Here is a 19,642-nt window from a genome sequence, read left to right as displayed (position 1 = left end):
TTCCATGATAATAATACTTTTTTCAGAAGCATGAGGAGTTATCTCCTATTATCACTATTGGTGATAGCAGTTTTTGCTCAGGATGAGGAAAGTTCTTCAAAACCACCATTTATGGAAAGAATTGTGCAGACTTTACCAAACATTGGAAATGTGATTAAAGGACAGATGGAAGGAAATCCAGATGAGCTAAAGTAACAAGCCAAACTTAACATACCCCGTATAGTTATTTTTTATTCAGGAAGATGTTGACAAACATGCTAGGAGGTGGAATGCTAAGTGAATTGGTGGTTAACCCTTTTGGTGTTGCTAAAAATATTGGAGTGCCGCTAGAAGATCTAGGCATTAACAAGACTGATTTTGGTACTCCTTTAGATTTGCCAGGCATGAATGGAACATCGAAAGCTGCGTTCAAGTTTTTAGATGCATTGTGAGTTTTTTTTTAATGGATTGTACTAAAATAATAAAACAGTCAAGTTTGTATAAGAAGAAAATGAAATGCGTTGTATATGAAACCATTATTAATTTATTTTTGCACTCATTGTTGAGAAAATACTTTATTAAGTTTTGTCAAAATGCCAGATAAATTAGTCGAGTACAATCAAAGTTATCACAAGCACCATTAATGTTTAGCACTTCACAACCTCCTACAACTAAAGCAAAGGAAATGTATGTCGATGGAGTTAAAGTCAAGGATTGGGACAGATACGCAAGAAAGTTCCAGCTCGAGAGGCTTGGCTACACAACAATTGCCCCACCAACTTCCACAGTTCCACTCAATCCTGAAAACATTGCAGAAGTTGTTTTTCAAAAACTGAAAGAGCGAGAGGGCACAGAGCCACCAAGACCTCACGCTGATCTGTCAAATTCTATTGATATGAATTTAGTCGATCCCAGAAGAATGGCCGAAGTGAACGCTTTGTTGAGACGAGCACCACAACGATTCGAGAGCCCGCAGGCATCACTGAACTCAATGGGACCTATGGATATTGGACCACCAGGATACATGCAACCACTGGATCCAGCAATTGACGAGGTTGTCACGAATCTTCGCACAAAGGGAGCATATGGTCTTGGTGTTGATGTAAGTGATGAGATAATTTTGCTTGTTCAGCGATAATGACTTTAAAATAGAAGTTTGACTAAGGCATACTGAACTATAAATCTTATTTATTGAAAATCATCATCAATTGACCCTTCATTCATCGCTTCAATTTAATAATTTTCTGATAAGCTGTTACTTCCAATATTCGATTTGATTCTTTTGTTTTATTTTTTATTTTTGTACTGCTTAAAAACTGATTCGAATTGAAAGTTTATGCTTTTCTCAGTGTTCGACTACGTGAAAAATGGAAAGTCGATAATAACTGCTCCTTTAATAATGTTTTTTTCAGGATGTGAAACGCCTTCAAAACATTCTCCAAACATACGAACAAACTTTGCAAACTAAGGAACTTCTGACTAGACGTAAACAGTTAGAAGTCCTCCAGACTGAGCTCACCGAGCAACGCATGAAAATCGAGGTTCAGAAGAAAATGGAAGAAGAGTTGAGGAAAAAGGTGAGTAGCAAGGCGTGCGAAAAAAACTAAATTTCATTCTTCAATTTAGGAAAAACAATTGGAGGAAGAAAAGCAACAAATGGAGCAAAGACTGAAGGAGCAGCTCAGCAATTGGCATAGTTCGTTTGGGCCAAATCAACCGGTAATAATGATGGTCAAAATAAATTTTTTTTAAAGTTTAGTATTTTTTAGAGACCACCAGCGCCATTGCCAACAGACTTGCAATTGGAAAACTTGGTGAGTCATACAAAAACTGTCAATTTGAATTTTTAATCTATGATAGAAACTTCAAATTTTTCAAAATCAAGCTTGCTTAAATTACTTGCATTTTCAGGGTTATCCACCATCTCCACCAGCGCCACTAGCTCAGCCTACTCCAGCCCCAGCAGTGTCAGAAAACACAGATGAACCACCAGCATTTATTGTTGCATCTTCTCACGAGCGTAAGCTTACCGAAGAGCGCGAAAACCTCGTTGAGCAACAAATGATGCCAGTTCCACCGCCAGCAAAACTCAGCAGCGCTCTTCGCAATCATATCCGGTATTCTCCAACTCCGGTGGTTACTGAAGCTACTCCAGTCATTCCACCGAGCACTTCAGTTGACAGAGAAGAGTGAGTTATATTAGTTGAATTAGAATATGCATATTTTGTGAATTCACGATTTGTAGACTCTCATTGTTCTAAAAAATGTTGGTTTCAGCGATGAATTTGTTTCCAAGTGTGACTGTGAGCAAATTTCCCTTGAGAAAATGAACGGGAAGTGGCTTATGGCTTTGGCTTCTCCAAACGTGGTCCAAGCAATCCAAGAAAAAGCAAACGTTCTTTTAGAGGGAACAGAGGCCCTTACATGCTCAAGATTCGACGTTTCCGCGGGAAAACATTCGGTTGCCGCACAAGATGCTCGATTAATCTGGCAATTCAGAACTCACGGAGCTCCAAAGCTCTTTAGACTTCGTGGTAGTGCGCTGACAATGGATCATGAATCAGTTAGAGTTCAAATGGCAGATTTTAACGGAGAAAATTTCAGCTTCCCATGTTAGTTTTTATTTTGTTGAAATATTTTTAATATCCTATAAGTTCTTTAAACTATAATATTAATTCAATATTCTCAATTTCCAGTCTGTGTTCTCAAATCCGGAGAAACTTCTTCCTCTTATGAACATCTTCTTGTGACCAACAGCCAAGGAAACTGCAAAGATGTCGCTCTCCTTGTCAGAGACCCACAAGAATTCTTCGATCATCCAAATAAAAATCTTCAAAAATATCTGAAAAACGTAAGTTCACATAACCCGGTTGAGATTTTACTGTAAAATGTTCCAAATGTTCAGAAAATTGCCAAGAAGGAAATGAACTCCCTAAATGTGGTCAACTTCGGAGACTGCTGATCTCGTCATGGGTTATAATATTTCAATTTCCCTAATAATTGTACAAATTAATAAGAAGATGACAAGATTTATTGTTGTTTGATAATAAATTAGTATTGCTGATATGCGATAAAAGGCACTACAAGGTATCGGGAACGCACAATTGTCTGATACGCACACTTAAAAGATTTAATCGGATACTTCTCGTTGTGAGAAAAATTAATCTTCGTAACTCGTAGTTTTTTTTTTTGGGAAATTTAAGGAGTGATTCTTGAATATTATGTTTTCTGCTTACAAAAAAATTTAAAAAAAAACCATTGCCACGAAGATAAATATTGCTATTATAATCATTTTATTTAGTATCGAGATACGTATTCATACATCAATGCGTCTTGTAGTCAGCGTATCAAAAAATTACGACATTACGATACCATTATGCAGAGATAAAAATGCTAGTCGAGTAAAAATATGAAGAGATTAACAACATTGCCGAAATAAAACAAGTATATCCATAAGCTTGAGCAAAACTATTCAACAAGACATACAATGCCTTGAATCACTGTAGCAATGGCTTTGGTAAAAATGGCAGCAGCTGCGAACATTGCAAAGTTGCATGTTGCTCCAAAGAGCCAAGCAAACGACAAGTAGACTATCAGACTGCACATGATAGTTCCCCACCATACAGCTACTGGGATCATGTACATGATACTAAAGCTTCCGCATACCGCAATATTCACGCAGAAAACAAAAACATTTGTGCTTGGAATCACGTTAAAAGTGTAGAAGATTTGCCAGATACTGACAATAGAAGCCAGAAAGAACTCGAAAATGTGGTCATTGAAAAATTGCATGTTCTTTTCGCGGTTTTGAGCCCGTTGCTTTTTGAGTTCGTACTCCATATTTTCTTCTCTATGCATCGCTTCGATTATAGGCTGGAAAATATTGGCATGCTATTAAAGGTACATGTGCATGAATTAGAAATATATAATTGAAAATTGAAAAAAAAAAACTCACCCGATTTTGTCTAGTGAAATAAGAAGTTCGAATGTTCTCAGTCCCAGGGCTGTGAATTGCCATATTTCTGATTTTTTGATTTCGAAAAATAATTCGTTTGTCCTGGCACAGCCGTTTTGGTGAATAGGTTCGAAGGTTGCCATGCACTTCAATGGGGCTAGTTTTAAATAAATCTGGAATACAAATAATTCATGCTCATTATTGAACTAATTTCTAAACAGCTACTGAATATGAAGCATTGTTGATTCAAAATCCTACCTCTATCAATTTCTAAGTGATCTTTTGGTGTGCTGCATGCCAAAACTTTATTTCTCGCAATTGATGACGGAGCAGAGAGCAAACTCAATGCCGAATTTTGATTTGAGCTGGCCAAAATACTTTCTTCGTTCATGCTGCTTTTGTCGAATGGATCATTTTCGTCGTTGATGCTGGAAAAATGAAGCTTTGCATTACTTTACATAATCACATTCGAATGATATACTGAACCTCACAGTGTTTATTCTAAATTTTATTGAGAAAAAATCTCTTAGAAATCAGATTTAGGAGTTGTTAAATTCTAAATTGGTTTTTAATTTTGTTGTTTAATCATTGATTATTATCAAACTCCTTCCTCTTTTTTACAAAACAAAACATTCGAAGTCTACCACAGTCGTGACTTAAATTTCATAATTTTATTCTGCAAGAATGCAATAAGCCACATAGGTTTTATAGACGGACTTTTTTTTTACTTTTTTATGATTTAGGCATATTTGTAGGCTATCCAGTATTCCGTGCATTTGGGTACATATTCCCTAAAATTGTAACAACAATTTCTGAACGATTCAAATACGTAAAAAAAAATCAACAAATAATGCAACAAGTTAGCCAAAATTTAGATTTTACCAAATTGTGTATTTTTTCAAAATTTTCAAAGATTATGAATATTGGTCATTTTGGACTAGTTTTAGTCTAGAAAAAACCCCACAAGCTTTATTCTCGTCTTAAAAGCGACCAAATGGATTTAATCCGACACACCTGTCAAAATCGCATCCCATCTCAAAAGTACTTGTAGTCGTTGGATTACCCTCCATGAAGTATTTAGGTGAATCTGTAAAAAATGAAAAAATTGCACAAAAAATACACAAAAAACCCGGTTTTACAACAAGGAAAAAACTAAAAGAAAAATGTACAAAAACATACCATATGCGTCATCTCCAAATTTTCTTGTTGTTTTCCGTTTCAATGGTGATGATAAAGAGGAAATATTGATTTTATATTGAGAAATTTTGAGACAGCTCATTGTTTCTCGATTCTATCAAAAAAAGTTATTTGAGAAAAAAAAGTGCACAGTCTTGACTTGTACAGCAATATTTTCCACCAAAAAAGAAATGAATGAGCAACGGAGTGATGCGTCCAGATGTTGATATTCAAATATGTTCTTGCACCTGTTGCACAGTCTACGTCGTCTGTTAGTATCTATCGATCCGCTTTCTTGAACGTATGAGGCACATCGTGCACAGTATATTAATGACGCAATACAATGCATGGGAAGAAGAACGAAAGAGAGTGGTAGTCAGTGAGAGAGAAATAGGTACAATTGTATCACCATCAAATCAAATAATGTATGGTAAGTGTTCACTTGTGTCATATGAACTATTGTCATTTGAGAGCATCCATTTTTAGCGAAAGCATTCAATTCACTTGAATGCAAATTTGAGGTCCAAATTCATTTTTTATTGGAAAAATTACACGTCAGTGAATTTTCAATTTGTCCATTTTTTCAATTCATACATGTCGTCGACAATGCAGATTGTTTTGCAAAATCCTTTTTTTTCTCTAATTTCGAGTTCACAACTTGAGCCTAACGGAAAGGTTTCCTTTGATGCAAAAGTATTTATTTTAAGCGAGAATGTTTTTTTAAATATTTGAAACTTTGTTGTTCAATAACAATCAAATAAAATATACCATTTTTGTTATTACTATCAAATAAATATGTATTTCAACAACGTTTAATTTCACCACGTAACTTTACTTTTTCATTTGAATGAGTTTACTTATTTTACTTTTACTTTTTCAATTTTTTTTCCTGTTGAATAGCACTTATCAATGAAGTACTTGGGTAGTTGCAATTTCTCTTTAAAAATTTTGTGTAATGTAGTCAAATAAAACTTCGAGTAAGAGTTTTTAATTGTAGCTCATTAGTTCTCCGTTTATCATTTTTTGGATGTTCAGTTTTTTTTTTATTGCTTCTTGAAACAAATATTGTTATGTTTTGTTTCAAATGTTTGAAGGAAAAACATTCATACTGAAGGTACTACGAAGATCTGTACACCGTATGTTTTATAATAAAACTGGTTGTAGTATATGTCTGTCTAACTAAGATACCTCAATTTTTCGCAGTGAAAATTGTGATGTACAATAGTTAAACAGACTTTTACCAACCATCTCCGTAAGAAATATTATCTCAATTGTAGACCAGCCGAATATCAGAGCAAATAAGATTAGTGACAATCAATAGGAAATAAAGGCGGTGATTTCTAACTTGCTCGGTTTCTATAGAGATATCCCGCGGATTTGTGCAAAATCTCAAATAAAACACTCTCTCGCACTTCAGATATAACGCATGAAGGAAAGTAGGAATTATCTCAAACAAAAATGTTAAACTTGTGATTTCCGTCTATGGTTTTCAGATGCGATTTTGTTTCTTGAAGATTAGAAAAAAAGTGCTATACTTTTATGGAATTAAAAAAGTAATCTGGATTTTTATAAAAATGAAAAACACACAGATTTGATAACATAGAAAAATAATCGGCTCACTATCAGAAGAAGCATTTCTTAATAGCATTTCTGGGTAATTTAAAATTATAACAAACATAAACTTGAAAGTAAGCTTTTAAATTATTGCTCAAAATACTTCAATCACGCAATAAAAAAAAATCTAAAAAATCCATAGATTCCGCGGCTATTTGAATTTTCAAACTGATATTTCATCATTGGAAAAACACACACAAATAAAATCTACCAATGTCACATGAAAAGGTGCTCTGAAAAGAAGTTCATACTTTGGGAGGAAATAATTTAAATGTTTTATGAATCTTTTTATTGTGAGAAATTCTTAATTGGCTGAAAAGATACAAATTAATTAAAATAAATACATGTGTCAAGTGCTGAAAAACACGTACGTAAATTAACAGATAATGTTATGTGAAGGTGATGATGATGATGACAAAGAATAATGATAAAACAAGAAAAAGCCTAACTGCTCCAGATAGAATCTCGGGTGATTTTGTAACAATGATCAGATAAAACACAAACTACAAAGACTGGGTGACATCGATGATGCTTATTAAAACAAGTTGTTTCTAGGCAAATGCAACAAATGAAGTGAAAATAAGTAAGGAAAATTTAGAACATACAAATGTATATTTTGAGATTTTAGATTCAGTTAGTATTATCTTGAGTGTCCGTGAGCTTCTGGAGCTCAATTGCCTTCTTAGCATCTGATGAATCCGATCTTGCCAACTCTCGTTTACGGAGTCCTCCGAGTGGAATGCACATTGCTCCACTAATAGTCATCAGGGCTCCCATGACGTAGAAGGAAGTGTCAAAGTTTCCAGTGTAGTCTTTCATAGCAGCTGGAATCGAAAAGACTATTTTTGATGTCTATTGATTTTTATTTATTTATTTTTTTGTATTTTTTAAAACCTTCTCTATAATCACTATCATAACTGCCAAATAGGTTTATATTCCGAATAAATACTACTTTTTTTGTACAAAAGATTTAAACTCTAATTTTTGAATAAAAACCCTCACCGGCCAGTGGTGATCCCACAACAGCTCCAACTCCCATGAACGTGAGAAGGATTCCAAACGCGTTGCTCAATTTTTCTAATCCAATCAACTCCACTACAATGATAGAACGCAGCGCGGCAAAGCAAGCGACTCCAATTGAGAATGGAACACAGAATGCCAAGAACTGCCAGTAAGCAGTGTACAATGGTACAGTCATGGTGGCAAGACCGGCAGCAATTAGGGCGAAGTTATTGACAGCAAGAGCGGACACTTCCGGACGGTCCGCCAGGATACCACAGCCAATACGAGCAACAATGTTGAGAACTCCGATGAGGGAGACTGTGAAAGACTTTTCAGCAGTGGTGAGCCCCTCGATCTTAAATTTTGTATTGATTATTTTGGATTTATGAACAATAAAAATGAAATAAAATACCTTATCCAAATGATTTCCCAGATAGATGAATGGTACATAGAAGCAGCAAAGAGTTAAAGTACCGGAAAAAGCAAGGAGAAGGAATGATGGTGAGAAGAGAAGCTCCTTATCGACAAGTTGTTTCAACGCCTGTTTGATTTCCTGAATTTTGCTCTCATTGGCAATTGCAACATCTCCATTGTCTCCGGCGTTTAAGTCAGCTTTGGACAAATACTGTTGTGGTGTTTCAACCTTTCCACGGAAACGAAGAGATTGTTGATGCTCTGCAGCTTCCTCGCGAGTCACTGAAATGGAAAGTTGAATTTGGATTTTTCATATTTTTTATAGAGAATTTTCCTCATTTTTAGCGTATGTGATAGCTCTACTGTGATCAAGGATGTTCTTATACTGCCAAACATTTCAATCACGTATCTTTGAAAGAAATTAATCTTAGAAAAAGAAAAACGAACTGGTTCCTGTACGACTTCTAGCGGCAATATTTGTTGTAGATCCAGAATAGAAAATGTCCTTGCGCAACAGTGGTTTGTTAAGGTCTTCAATTTCTTTTGAGACAGCATCAACAATACTTTTAATTGATCCGGTGTGATGCTGGAAATTTATTGTTTTTTAAACAAATTTTAATTTCAATTCACTCACTCCATTTTCCAGTTTCCCGGCCGTGTGAAGCTCTAATGAACTTAAAAACGGTGTGTTGTGCTTGCTGAGCAATGGGGATTCTGGAACCTTTTCTTTGTGCTCTTCATAGTCTTCCAAAACCTTTGCGACTTTCTCAATCTGATCTTTACTTGGCTTCAATGGTCGCAGAAGTATACAGGCTCCAAGACCTGAGATGGTAACAGCGGCGGTATAAACCAAAAACTGTTTCCAATCCCCTCCAACAAAATCCCAAACGACGTCATTCAGCAATGCGAAAACCGTCGTTCCGATTCCAGATCCGCAGACAGCGATTCCAGTGGCAACGGATCGCTTCTTTGCGAAGTATTGTGAAATGATGACAATAGCTGGAAGGTACATCATTCCGAATCCAGCTCCAGCAATTAGTCCAAAAGAAACGTAAAGAACGTAAATGTTTGGAGCACTTATGGATAACAAGAATCCCAGAGCAGCAATGAGAGAACCGGCAAGAGCAACTTGTCGGCATCCGAAAACGTTGCAGAGAACCGATGCAATTGGACCTAAAATTTATTGATTCGTACATCTTGTTTAGAAGTTGCTAAACTCGAATTGGTTTATCTTACCTAAACCATTACTTTGGAGATTTTAATAAAATTTAGACTACAGGGTGGGCCAAAAGTATGGTAACACGTTTGCAGCTCTATAACTTTACGTGTGGAGAGAGTTATTACATCAATTTGTACAAGTTTTGTTCTCCATAAAATACTGACCAGATGAACGTTTTGAATTTTTAAAATATTCCCATCCGCATCGCTGCAGGCCTTCAGAACTTTTGAGATCACGACCTTTATGGCACGCAAGTCGGCATTCTGCGGGATTTCTACACATTTCTCGAGGAATCCATCAAGTGTCTTACAAGTTTTTATAGTTCAAAGAATGCTCTTGGTCTAGAGATTCTTTAAAAACAAAAATCCAAATAATTTCTATCACGGTATTTCTGTCATGGACTGCGGCAGTAGGTTAAGTCTTGAATGGCATAGTCGCCAGAAAGATGGATGTGAGCGGCGAGTAGCAGTATGCAGAAAAATTCATTTTAGTATTTTTCGAGACGTTTTGACCTGACTTTCCAGAATTTTCTTAGAAAATTGAGCTCGGATGATTTTGTGGGTCGTTACGCCTTGCGAAACCAAAAAAACTGAGTAAATTTCGCAAAGTTGAATTCATGAAATATTCAAAGGTTCTTGCTAGGCGCCAGTGTCGACACAGAAAATTTTTATATGCTACAAAAACAATTAAAAACGCTTCTTCACTTCTTTAACTTTAAATTTAACATAAAAATCATACATCTGAAAATTATTGGCGTGCATGGGAGGTGTGTTTGTGTGGGAAGTGCCGCGTGCCAAATTACCGTTTTTTCGAAAGGGTTCGCCAAATTGTCGAGGTGATAAAGATCGCACCTTATTGGGAAACATTACAAATTTTGAGTCAAATTGAAGGAAATTTATTCAGCTATCAGTATTCGATAGAAGAATGTACGTATGGCGTGGCAGTCGCGCAAAAAGCTCATGTAAAAGAGCGCTTCATGTGTTACCATACTTTTGGCCCACCCTGTACTATGTACATTCCCAAATGCAAAAGTTAAATAAACAGCTATTATATTTGACATCTGAAAATTTTGTTCAACACTTGGGCAGGGAGTATACCGTAAAGTTTTATTTGTTGTTTCAATTTTTTTAATCGGAAAACATTATTTCTCAGCCGAATTGTGCAAAGACATTTGCTTTATATCTTGGAAAAAACTTTCACATTTTTTAATTTGAAAAAAATTGCTTAAATTCAGCCCAAAGGTTTGATTTGGAAACCATACCTAAATAAGTAAATTTTTTATAAAAATACTTTTTCGAGGGTTTTCACTAAAAGTTCGGGTGCCTTCTAGTAACCCATGTTGTTTTTTGAAGCATTTAAAATATGTCAAAAAAATTGGCGGCATTAGATTTAACGTTTGCAATATATGCTGTGTTTTCTCTTTCAATCTAGATGCTAAATCAGCATTGCCATGGGGAAATTTTGATAAACTCTTTTTTTTTTGAGACAAAAATAGAGTTAGACTTGTTGAAAAATAGATTTTTTAATATTTCAAGCGTATATAAAATCAAATTTAAGTTTTTGTCAATGATCGATCATTTTTAAAAATGCAATTCTGAAGCCGAAATTTGTTTTTTGTTTTAAATCTATAAATATATCAAATATATTTTTCTATAAACCGACTTTTCAAACCACTTGACACCTAACCTGCAAAGAAATAACATCCGGAGAGAATTGACATGGTCATTGCAGCAGATGCTTCCGAGATTCCAAAACTATGAACCCATGCGGGTTGGAGAATTTTTCCCACAGTGAAAATGACACCATCAACAATCATATTAAGGAGGAAAGAAGCAGCAACGATTGCCCATCCATAACCACCTATAGAAAACAGTTATGATCCAAATTTTAAAATATTTTCAGCTTCAATAAAACTCTTACCATCTGGCGGTGCGATAAATCCTGCATCTTCTAACTCTTTCTCAACTGTTTCAGGATCCTGATGAGCGGCAGCTTTTTCGTCGGCTTGTTGATTATTGTCAGGCATATCCTCAGGTGGATTTTTACTACCGAACCTACAAATCAGTTAAACTATTTAAAAAAAAAAGAATCTAAAATTATAATCTTTCTAATAATAAATGACAAAGCAGCATGGAGGTGAACAGATAAAAAAGGAATTCCGAATGAGGGATATGAAGAAATAAGGTGATGATAGGTGGTGGATGAAACAAAGAAAAATCAGCGAATACCGGCTTTTTGAATTTTCAAATTCAAATCGCAAAATGCAACCTGAATCAAACATAATCAAATGTAATTTTTACCACAAAAATTCCAATATTTCACAACTCTTCATTTTTTTGTGGAGGCGGAGAGGGTTGTAAAACTGTGCTCCAAATTAATGATGATAATGACTTTAGCTTATCAGTGAGGTGGTTACCCGAAAATTGCAGACGGGAGGGTTTTCCCCATAATGAAGAAGTATACAAGCAATCATATGTAGCCGGCAATTTTTGAGATATTAAATGTAGTTTTTTTTGGAATACGTTCAAATTTTCATTCCTTACATAGGAACATTTAAAAAAAAGATTAGAGATATTGTAATTTTTGAAAAAAAAATTTTTTTTGAGTGTATATTAATTTTGCTAAATTAAAATCGAAATTAACATTTTCAGAAGTAATAAAGAACAATGTGCCGCACTATTGTTTTTTTTTGAAAACTATCAGGTTTTAATACACAAACACCTGAAGTTTTTGATATCTCTTTTCGAATTAAGTACATATTAGTTAGTTAAAAAAGTGATTTAAAGTAAAAAATACAACGTCAGAAAACACATTAAAAATGAAATGAAGTAAAAAAATTTCATGACATGAAAGCCAAATTTATAAATTTATTGTTACTTTCAAATGAAAAGAAAAGTAGCAAAAGTCACCTGAACAAGTTCACTCGGCACTGCAAAAGTGCATGATCGTTATTATTGTCTATTCCTCACCTATTTTATCACTCACTAAAACATCCTCAAGTACAGTCGTAAAACCCTTCTTATTTGAACTCATCAAATGTTCAGCACGGATTACGTCGCATTTCCCGCTTCTTTTCTTCTCGGTACATGCGAAATTTTGCTCGCTGTCAGCTTACATCGTCTAATCCTCGGCGCCCTTGACGCCTTCTCTCTTATCAGTTCTCTCGTAAAAGTGTATCTGTCCAGTGGTCAGTAGAGCAGCGATGTATATGTTTAGTTTACGATACGTAATATGATAGTGCAACTTTGATGGGCTAGTGGCAAAATGAGAAAAAAGAAGAATGAAAGTGAAAGATTGCTTATTGGAGTGTTTTGTTGGAAATTTTGAGCTAGCTATTAGAGATATCACCTAACGTTGTTTATTTGCAAAAGACTTTAGAAAACGCATTGAGAGATTATGTGTCAGAGAACTTGTTTTTTATTAACAATTTAAAAAATTTCGTGTAAACTATGTTTTTTTTTCATCCTTCTTAAAAAATGTTCACACAAGTTTTCAGAGGTTTATTGAATTTTTCAAAAATCTAGTAAATTTTGTTAGGCGGGGAATAATTAACTCAATCGTTCAAAATGAGGGATTGATTAAACAAACATTAATTTTCTGGTTCACTGAATTACAGAAAAGTTCTAATATTTTTTTAAAATTTGTTTAAAATAGTGTTCCAACGCCGGCGCCGCCGCTCTAATCTAGAAACCTTTATAGCGATTTGCGAAACCCAAAAAGTGTCGGCTGAAACAAGCAAGTCATGTATCAGAAAACAAGGAAATATAATAAAACAACAGGTTTCTAAACTATTCAGACTAAACAACTATTCTGGAGCAATCCCCTTAGAGTTGGCTACCTAGGTAACACTGGAGAAATGTTGTGGAACACAAGAAAATGTAGATCCGCATCAATTCGATAAGATTTCTATACGAGCATAAATCAATGAGAAAAGTGCATCTTGGTTCGAAGCCAGGCAGCGAAAAAAAAAGACAAAAAATCAAATAAACTGAAAACAAGAGTGATTTATCTATTGACCTCCCTCCCATGATAGACGACTATTTCACTCTTCCGGCCAGTCAACCTTCTATTTGCTTCCATTTGAATAACATGGTGATAAAAACCAGACATTGGTTAAACTATTTGAATTAAAATTTTTGTCATGACACGTATGTAATTGTTAAATATAGGAAACATTAGAAATCTCTAACATCGAAGTACAAAACAGATAGCATGAGAAGAAAAGGCGGAGCCTACCACAGTTCTACTTTTGATCTCTTCCAATGGTTTCTAACCAAAGACTAGCAAATTGGGTTTTCATTTCAAAAAAATAAAAAAGAATGCTAGATATGGTTGGAAAGTGACACTTTTCCATTTTAATGGCCAATAAACGACACAATTGTCCTACCGATTGATAAAAATTGAGACGTTTCACAAAAAAATTGAACAATGATTTATTAGAAGAGCAAACATTGTTTTGGTATGGGTGTGCATTTTGGCAGGTTAACACTAATTAATTTATTGGAAAGTGACATGAAAATGACACAAGTTGCATAGATTTGAAAGAGGCATACAGAACCACATCTATCGAGTCTATCTGACGTGGTTATGGTTTTTTAAAGAGTAGTGTTCTTATAATAATTTGGAAGAAAAACATAAAACATTATCAAACTATTTGCTGCAAAAGTCTTAATTTTGATCTGAAAATTTTGATTAAAATTGCAATTCTGAAAGTAAAGGTGCTAAGGTTAAAATTTTCTAGATTCAAAAAAAAATTTACTGCCGCTTGAAGTTTAGGAAAAAAGCTAGTAGATCAAAGGCCGTAATGTTATTCTTATCACTCTTATATTTTGCATATATTTTGCATTCTTCCGTGGTAATTTTATTATTCATTAAAGTACATTTTCAAACTATGGGTGCACGGATACTCAGTGTAAACTAAAAAAAAAAATGCAAAACAAAATATGAAACGTTTCGCTATTATTCTCTCAACCGTTCATTTTATTTAAGGTTTATGTATGAAATAATTAGTTAAGGCTGAAAATATATTGCATGAAAATAACTTTTCCGTCACTGTAAAACATAAAAGAACAACTTGAAAATTTAAGTTAATTTAATTTTTTTTCACCGAATTTTGAAACTCCAAAAGTTCAAGAAGAACTATTTTAAGAGGTTTTATAATAAAATGTAGGTTTTGATGAATATTTTAAGGCTTTCAAACAAATACAAAAATTTTTCACTTGCCGGGTAAGAAATGCACATAGCAAACCAGACGTGAATTTTTAACAAAAATGTTATAGTTTTATTATGTTGTTTGAATTCTTAAAAAATATCAAATTAGCTTGATTTCTAAAAAGAAGTAAAGCAACAAAAAAACTTGTTTCCGTGGAATTACTTTGGAATGAATAGGAAATATGACTAATTTTACATTTTTGAGTCTCAGTGAAAAAGGAAAAAACCTGCACTCATAGTCAGCAAAGCATCCAATCACACTTGCATGAAAGTGACTTGAACAATAATGAAAAGATGAGACACGCATATATTAGACGTCCATCTCTTTGTCCCCTTCGATGAGGTTAGAGCGTGCACTTGAAAAGGAGGAATGGAAGATATTGGCGCAGCGACCCCTATTACGCGCAACACATGGCACATGGCAGGTGGTAGATTGGGGTTGACAGGCACATTCAGTGAATATATTTCAAGGCAATTTTTGGATTATGCCTGTATATTGGCATTCGGGGTTTTACAGATTGAGAAGAGTTCGAGCATTGTGTTAGTAGAGAGCTGCAAGATTGCTAAACTTGGAAAACTTTCTCCCTCAGCACTTGGCAATTAGCAGATAAAGTAGATCTGGCTAGATCGCCGAGCACCTCCTCATTGCGATTGGTATTTTTTTTTGTTAAAAATACAGCTCTCGACTTTTTTGTTAAAAATCTGATAAGTTTGAGCTTTCAAAATACCACTATAAGTGAAAGAATATGATTTTATTTTCTGAAATAATGGGCTCAAATTTACTGAACAAGAGGAATAAAGTAAAAAAGTTATCTGTTGTATTTTATAGGATAAGCCTGGCAATGGAAAAACATTATACATAAACACAGGTAGTTTTAATATTGCAGTTCACAACTTTATAAAATAAAACTACAGAAAATATTTTTAAAAATTACTAATGTTCAACTCAAAAAAAAATTCTTCCAAATTTCACATGACAGCAATCTAATGTAACCAAATTAGCAGTAAATATTAGAAAAAAATTTTAACACTACAGTAAAATTGAAGAACTGTGAAGCATATTCTACGTGAAAAAGCAAAAAAAAATTAATACGGCATATAGAATTTGGAGTCGTTGCATGAACTCTTCTGATATAGACTATTTAGAAGTGAGTCTAGACAGATACCAAAAAATTAGAATTTCCCCAAACAGTCACTCGTGGGAGGTCTCTGCGTCACACAATGGGTGGTGTGACATTTTCGTCGTTTTTGTCGGCGTTTTATTCGCAACAAAGAAAGAACTCTCATATTTTGCATCTTATTGCTAAACTATGAGTGATAAAAAAAAAGAGAATGGCGGCCAGGGCTCGACTGTCTAAATAGTACAATACATTAGCCAAATACATCATATATTGGGATGAGAAGAGTTTGAGAGGGAAATGGGGGGGGGGGGGGGGATTGAAAAAGCAAATAATAAGGCTTTTGTGTTTGCAGCATGTCGATCAAACATGGGATTCTACTACGTAATATGTCAAGGCGTTTAGAACTTTTCCGTGAGTCAATAACGAATAAAAATAGATCATCAAGTTATTTTTTAAAAATGGAAAAAAAAGTTTAATTGAGGATTTGAGTTTTTTGTAATTATAAGTCGCGATTAAACGTTTTGGTGCATTTTTTTCTGGAATTAAAAAAAAATTCGAATTGTTGGAGCCGTTGAAAATGTCCCAAAAGAATTAATAGTTTATCACCACAGTCTTCAAATAAATTATATAGGTTAGTTTAGTTTAAACATGTTTTATGAGCCAAAGCGGTCTAAAGTATATTCAAAATAATTCAGACAAATAATATAATATTTTACAGATTTTTTAAAAATAACATAATGCGGAATACATTGTACATTTTTTTGTCGACTCCCATTGTTCACTTTTTTGAAATTGTTTTCAATCGCCCCCGCTATTTGAGCAGCTTTTTCCTATTGCACAAAAAATAAACACATTAAAACTTACAGACGACGGCATATAACTGCAATGGCATAAGTGGCCCTGTGCACGGTGTGGATAAATCCAAATGTCATAATTAGAAATATGTTCATCATTGAATAGAGTTAGAAAACAACTGCAGAAATATGATCACAGCGATCACAGAAGAGAACGATTCGATGTCCACAATTTCTAGCAATGCACAATGTGTAAACGGAAAGAGGGCAACAAGTGAAGACAAAACTCGTGGCGCAATGATGGGAATCTGTGGCAGAATCTCGAATGTGTTGATGCGATGCAATTTTAACCCGTTGACACAACCATAAACGGGATTGCACCAAGAAAATAGTGCAGCTAAAGACAAGACGCAGTCGCAGAGACAACGATTGGACATTGAAAGTCTATGCAGATATTGTGCATCGTGATTTGTTGGGAGGCTTTGAGAAAAACTGTGACAACAGGTGTTTTACAGTTTTTGGCGGCGCCGATTTTGATTTTGAATTTTGAATTTTGAAATTGTAAACCAATTGAATTGTTCAGAAAAAAACAAAACTGATTGATTAAATATAATTCAAAATGTTTTAAATTTAATACACAAATGCAACAAAATACAAAATTTGACTATTGACTACGGCGACCTGGGAGAATGATGGCAAAAATTAGTGGGAAGTCCCAAAATTACTAATTTTCAAGCTTAAAATGATACAAATCTTCCAGGTGCAAAACTTTTTTTTGGGGAAAATATAAAATATCAGATCAAATACTCAAATGGAAGTATAGTTAGTACTTGGTAATTTTATGATATAAGATGCTCATCAATATCCGACAATTATCAGTGTCAGCAACTTTGATTAGACCCCGAACCCTGTCACTTAAAGCAGAAGAGCAGTAATATATTCTCAATAAAAAAATAACAATTTTAGCAGAAGACAGTACTGAAAGCAAAAAATGTTTCAAATATAAGGCTTTAACTTCTTTAAATAAAAAATTGCAAAATTAAAAAAAAACTCGTCAATTGTCAAGCCAATTTTTAACTCTGCGTAATTCTCAAAGAAAGAAAAACGACTTTTTTAACAAGAAAAACATAAGTACAAAACAAGGAAGAGGAGACAGAAAAAGAGTACAAATGGGAAAAGGGCAAATGCATGGAGTCAGTTGCAGGGTCGTTTAATTAGATTTAACTTTTTTGCGAAAAGGGTATTTCCACATAATCTTTTAGTTTCGAATTGTGTTGCTTCCTCCAAAAACAACCAGAAAAGCTTTTAAAAAATCAATCAAAAGCACAAAGGCATTTGTTATGCAATTGTTGCCAATAAAAAGATGTCAGAAAACAAAAATTCAATGCATACATTGAATTCTGTGAAATCTGACGCAACCGCAATCGAACGAAAGAAAGCAGAGCGAGACGAAAAAGCAACAAAGCGCAGTGCAAAAGATTAGGTCACAGTGACGGCAAACTCAACTGCCACCCACTGGTCAAATCATCATCATCTTCTTCTTCCTCTTCTTCAACTTCTCTTTCACTATCGTTTTCATTTCTTCAAAACTCGCAACGTGGGTGCCTTTGTGATTCTGTGTGTGTAATCGGACGGGGGCCTACGGGACGGGAACGCGTGTGTCCGCGCTGCGCCCCGTCATCGTGTGTTGTAACACTTTTGCTAAGAGGGAGAATGGAAGGCCCGCTTCTTCTTGGCTCAGAGTTGAAAAATCAAAAGATAGAGACGTATTAGTAATACAAACAATTTTTTGTGATCTTAATTTTTTTCAAAATTAAGATTAATTGATTTGAACTACTATTGTTTAATTCAATTATTTGTCGTTAGTTTAAATATTTAAAACCGTGATTTATCAGTCATTTTTAACGTAATCTGTTATTTTTGCATTATACCGTAGTCTGCGCATCACTTCTAATGGGCCCTTATGATTCACTCAATATTGAACTTCTGAAAAACTTTTTATAGTAATGGTTATATTTGGATTTCGCATTTAAAAAATCACTGTTCCCATTTTGGACAGGAAAATTTCTAGGTCTATGTGTATCCCACCCAGCTTTTTTGACTAGGTTTCATCAAATAAATGAGGAGGGTTTTATTGTAATTCAACTTACCGGTATAATTAGAACAAATCACTAAGTTGATGTTAAAGGTGGTGCAGTCGAATTTTTTTCTTTATTAGACTCAAAATTGTCTGAAAACACCGAATTTCATGATGAAACTTCTTGAAAACTTTTCAAAAAAAATATATGGCCTCTTGAAAAATGGCGCTAAATTAGTGAAAATGTGAAATTTGACCAACTTATCATTGTCGCGGCGACCGGAAACAATTTTTTTAAAATTGTCGTCTAATTTTGGGTATACAGGTCAATTATATTGCGTTTTCAGCTTTATTAAGGTATTTAAAAGTCGATGGACGAAGAGATTTGTCAATTTTTTTTACCAATTCTCTTCGTCCATCGACTTTTAAATACCTTAATAAAGCTGAAAACGCAAGATAATCGACATCTATAATTAAAATTTGACGACAATTTCAAAAAAATTGTTTCCAGCCGCTGCGACAATGATAAGTCGGCCAAATTTCAAAATTTTACTAATTTTAGGCCATTTTTCGAGCCGCCATAACTTTTTTTTGAAAAGTTTTCAAGAAGATTCATTATGAAATTCGGTGTTTTCAGACAATTCTGAGTCTAATAAAGCAATAAAAAAATTTGACTACACCACCTTTAAGCAGCGCTTGTTTTTTCTAGAAGCTATAATGTGTACTTTGAATGTAGACGTGAGTAGGTCGCAGACGTGATTTGTCTTGGATGCGGGCAAGCATGGTTGTGCTTACATACGTAAATGAAGATCAAGAATTTTAATTTCAAGAATATTCCAGTACTCAAGAAATGTATAGTTTTAGTGGGTACATAAAAACGTTACTTTAAAAATTGTAATCTGAAGATTTGCAGCCACATGAAAAAAAAGTGTTTTAAAATTCTTCATATAAATACTAAACAAGAAATTTCCTAAAATCTTTTAACAGAAAAATTCCTCTTTGATACAGACATATAGTCATCCCGCAATTAGTCACGATTTTTTTGATTCATGTTCACTTCCAGAGCTACCAAAAATTGAA

The 19,642-nt window shown here is 34.3% G+C and overlaps 3 protein-coding genes and 1 non-coding gene across 4 annotated transcripts; 1 reads left to right on the top strand and 3 right to left on the bottom strand.

The window, feature by feature from the left end:
- Positions 1–26: 26 nt before the first annotated feature.
- M03B6.3 (uncharacterized protein) lies at positions 27–3,042 on the top strand. Its single transcript, NM_077909.7, has 10 exons — positions 27–191; positions 239–427; positions 631–1,081; positions 1,392–1,556; positions 1,606–1,698; positions 1,749–1,793; positions 1,891–2,168; positions 2,257–2,591; positions 2,676–2,830; positions 2,885–3,042. The coding sequence occupies exons 1-10, from the start codon at positions 31–33 to the stop codon at positions 2,939–2,941; spliced, it is 1,929 nt and encodes a 642-aa protein (NP_510310.1). The 5' UTR covers positions 27–30; the 3' UTR covers positions 2,942–3,042.
- Positions 2,997–5,478, bottom strand: M03B6.4 (uncharacterized protein). The gene is made up of 5 exons (NM_001270303.3): positions 5,114–5,478; positions 4,949–5,021; positions 4,193–4,362; positions 3,935–4,107; positions 2,997–3,852 (listed from the first exon to the last, which is right to left on the bottom strand). Exons 1-5 carry the CDS (start codon positions 5,211–5,213, stop codon positions 3,448–3,450), a joined length of 921 nt encoding a protein of 306 aa, NP_001257232.1. The 5' UTR covers positions 5,214–5,478; the 3' UTR covers positions 2,997–3,447.
- A 787-nt stretch (positions 5,479–6,265) lies between these two features.
- Positions 6,266–6,357, bottom strand: mir-793. Its single transcript, NR_023999.2, has one exon. It is a non-coding gene; the product is annotated as a pre-microRNA mir-793 (primary transcript).
- A 621-nt stretch (positions 6,358–6,978) lies between these two features.
- On the bottom strand, positions 6,979–11,413 carry mct-3 (Major facilitator superfamily (MFS) profile domain-containing protein). Its single transcript, NM_077907.10, has 7 exons — positions 11,280–11,413; positions 11,046–11,219; positions 8,775–9,313; positions 8,588–8,726; positions 8,139–8,422; positions 7,727–8,081; positions 6,979–7,548 (listed from the first exon to the last, which is right to left on the bottom strand). Exons 1-7 carry the CDS (start codon positions 11,383–11,385, stop codon positions 7,355–7,357), a joined length of 1,791 nt encoding a protein of 596 aa, NP_510308.1. The 5' UTR covers positions 11,386–11,413; the 3' UTR covers positions 6,979–7,354.
- Between the last annotated feature and the right edge of the window lie 8,229 nt (positions 11,414–19,642).

This window comes from Caenorhabditis elegans, chromosome X, assembly GCF_000002985.6.
Source record: "Caenorhabditis elegans chromosome X".
Classification (NCBI taxonomy): Eukaryota; Metazoa; Nematoda; class Chromadorea; order Rhabditida; family Rhabditidae; genus Caenorhabditis; species Caenorhabditis elegans.
This window is presented reverse-complemented; position numbering and strand designations above follow the sequence as displayed.

Coding starts and splice junctions, on each gene's coding strand:
- M03B6.4 (NM_001270303.3), bottom strand. CDS start 5,213: ATGAGCTGTCTCAAAATTTCTCAATATAAAATCAATATTTCCTCTTTA. Junction 4,108..4,192: donor TCACTTAGAAATTGATAGAG/GTAGGATTTTGA, acceptor TTTGTATTCCAG/ATTTATTTAAAACTAGCCCC. Junction 3,853..3,934: donor ATTTCACTAGACAAAATCGG/GTGAGTTTTTTT, acceptor AATATTTTCCAG/CCTATAATCGAAGCGATGCA.
- M03B6.3 (NM_077909.7), top strand. CDS start 31: ATGAGGAGTTATCTCCTATTATCACTATTGGTGATAGCAGTTTTTGCT. Junction 428..630: donor TTCAAGTTTTTAGATGCATT/GTGAGTTTTTTT, acceptor ATTAATGTTTAG/CACTTCACAACCTCCTACAA. Junction 2,169..2,256: donor ACTTCAGTTGACAGAGAAGA/GTGAGTTATATT, acceptor TGTTGGTTTCAG/CGATGAATTTGTTTCCAAGT.
- mct-3 (NM_077907.10), bottom strand. CDS start 11,385: ATGCCTGACAATAATCAACAAGCCGACGAAAAAGCTGCCGCTCATCAG. Junction 11,220..11,279: donor ATTTATCGCACCGCCAGATG/GTAAGAGTTTTA, acceptor TGTTTTCTATAG/GTGGTTATGGATGGGCAATC. Junction 7,549..7,726: donor TGTGGGATCACCACTGGCCG/GTGAGGGTTTTT, acceptor TTTCGATTCCAG/CTGCTATGAAAGACTACACT.